The sequence below is a fragment of the Micromesistius poutassou genome (assembly GCF_964030765.1).
Source record: "Micromesistius poutassou genome assembly, chromosome: 22".
NCBI lineage: Eukaryota > Metazoa > Chordata > Actinopteri > Gadiformes > Gadidae > Micromesistius > Micromesistius poutassou.
This window is the reverse complement of record NC_140292.1, coordinates 5,028,064-5,030,469: the sequence shown is the minus strand read 5'-3', so window position 1 is coordinate 5,030,469 and position 2,406 is coordinate 5,028,064. Positions and strand designations below refer to the sequence as shown.

The following is a 2,406-nucleotide window of genomic DNA, read 5'->3' as shown; positions in this document are numbered from 1 at the left end:
ATTACAGTCCTGTATTGTCCTGGCATTTCACTATTGTTGTATGTTTTGTACTGCTAAAAAGTAACTGTGTGACCATCAATTCAACTTGAATTGAGTTTATGTATATATAATGTATAAAGCTTCAATTATGTAGCTATTTTGTCTCATTACTCATATTCCGTAGCAATGAATAATTTATGAATTATTTTTTTTGTTTTCACTCTCATTTTAAGTTATAAACTTATATCGATATAATTTTAATTTTCTAATTACTGTCCAATACTTTCTGCTGTGATAGCTATATGGGATTAATAAATTACCTCATTTATTTTAACAAATGAGTGTGCGGAATCCTTCATACATAACATTGTCCCTTAAGCGAAATTAAAAACCTCCCCACAAAGGAGCAATTATGGCACAGAAAACAAGGAGCAGCTGTTCAAGCCTGCCATCTAGTGGTACATTTGGTCCGTTCCCGATGCTCAATTTAAAGGGGATTACGCACGCACACACGCGTGTGTAGACTGGCCGAATGATTCCTGAGTATTAGTATTGTAGTCGTCACTAAATGTTATAACAGGTTATAACACCGCACTCTTAGAATAACCATTAAGCAACCAATACTGTCTATTTAGTCAGGTTATCCTCATGCTTTTACTTTGAAATTAAAAGGGAAGTATGTCCTCCTACCCCGTGATATGCTTGTATATGTGCTTGCTTACTGGGTAACTTTAACCGGTGTTATGATTTCGTCTTTTCGCAAGGTCGGTTCGTTTATCTTCTCCAGTTAAGTACTCGTGTTTCATGATCGGAGGTCAAGTTTGTGTAATAGGTGAGATGCAGTCTTTGGGTGAGATCGTTTATGGAACATGCTTTTGACAATAGCAAAGTTTCACTAGCTAATCATCAGACCTTAACAGCACGCCCAAACCCCTAAGATTATGCACTAATAGTAAATACAATACAATTGTATTATTGCGTTTATTGTAGATGAATTCACATATTTGCTTCAGTTAAGTAACCGATTCGGTATATTTAGAGGACGTCATCTGACGTCATACGTTAAGTGACATCTGAATGACAATATATATTAGGCTACCATAAACGTTTGAGGTTTGTGTAACTAAACAATCAACTATTTCCGGTGCCTTCGCTTTTAGTTTTTTTTTACGTGATGAACGAGATTAACGTGAACATTGTTCTCTCCCTCATATCTTTGCTTCCTTTCAGGAAGAATGAATTGTTTATTTAAGCAGAGTCTAACGAGTGGGCTGAAAAGGATGCCAGTCGTTCTGCTTCGAAGACCATACTCCCAGAGGCAATTGCCAACTTTAACTCTCTACACAAAGGTCTCTCCTCCCCTCTCTCTCTCGCTGCATTTTTTTTATTTTTACCAGTGGTATGCGTTTGATACCTTTTGGCTGTTATCGTGATTTGAATCATTCATGTTCATATCTGTGTGTGTGTGTGTGTGTGTGTGTGTGTGTGTGTGTGTGTGTGTGTGTGTGTGTGTGTGTGTGTGTGTGTGAGAGATGCCATGCAGGACCCTTGCCCTTTGTGTGATGACGCTAAAGAAACACTTCAACCGTATAAGCACAGGGTAAGGATGCGTCTTAATGGAGATAAACAATTTAAATATGAATAATGATCCTTGTTTTAGCCTACTATCTTTGTTCCTCAGTTTCTGTTTCAGATGGTAGATATCACATTGCCAGAGAACAAAACATGGTATAAGAAGTACAAATACGATATTCCGGTATTCCATTTTAACGGACAGTTCCTGATGATGCATCGAGTTGACACTGGACTACTGGAACAACACTTGACTCAAGCAGAGAAAGAATGAATAACATTTAGTTTTACTGAATACTGATAAAGATTGTCATTGTGTTGAATCTGTATTTTATATAAATGAAACATAGTATAGTATTGATATACTGTATTGCCTGATATGCATTGGAAATAGTATTTTGGTGGATAATTGATTGTGGAACGATTTTTGAGAATTCCATTCCTCTGCATATCTACCAATACTTAAGATGTGAATCATACGTTATACATTTAGATCAACTGCCTTAGAGTCAAATCATTTGACTCTAAGGCAGTTGATCTAAATGTAGTTGATCTAAACTCAACAAAACTAAAAATGTAACATTTAACTCAAATGTTACATTTTTAGTTTTGTTGAGTCTTTTTCAAAAACTCTTAATGTTCAGAAGCTGTTGCACGAGTTCTATTTTGAAAGACAATAAACTTTAATTGCATTGTTTGTTATACTTGAAATACTCTGGTAGGCCCAGTGTGCGAAATACAGGGGGTCCGGGGGGGCTGGTCGTTACCGAAAAAGTGGCAAAGGCTACCATACCTTTTCTGAAAGCCTGGAATCTTAGCTTTTCAATGATGTATGATGGCCATCTGACAAGAGTA

General features: G+C 36.5%; 1 protein-coding gene across 2 annotated transcripts; it reads left to right on the top strand.

Moving 5' to 3' along the window:
• Window positions 1-670: 670 nt before the first annotated feature.
• cUnh5orf63 (chromosome Un C5orf63 homolog) lies at window positions 671-2,072 on the top strand. 2 transcript variants are annotated; one of them, XM_084486834.1, is made up of 4 exons: window positions 671-811; window positions 1,210-1,328; window positions 1,523-1,579; window positions 1,661-2,072. In XM_084486834.1, the coding sequence occupies exons 1-4, from the start codon at window positions 784-786 to the stop codon at window positions 1,823-1,825; spliced, it is 369 nt and encodes a 122-aa protein (XP_084342960.1). In that variant the 5' UTR covers window positions 671-783; the 3' UTR covers window positions 1,826-2,072. The 2 variants fall into 2 exon arrangements, with proteins under 2 accessions (XP_084342960.1, XP_084342959.1); XM_084486833.1 differs by having other exon boundaries at window positions 698-765.
• The last annotated feature ends 334 nt before the right edge of the window (window positions 2,073-2,406 follow it).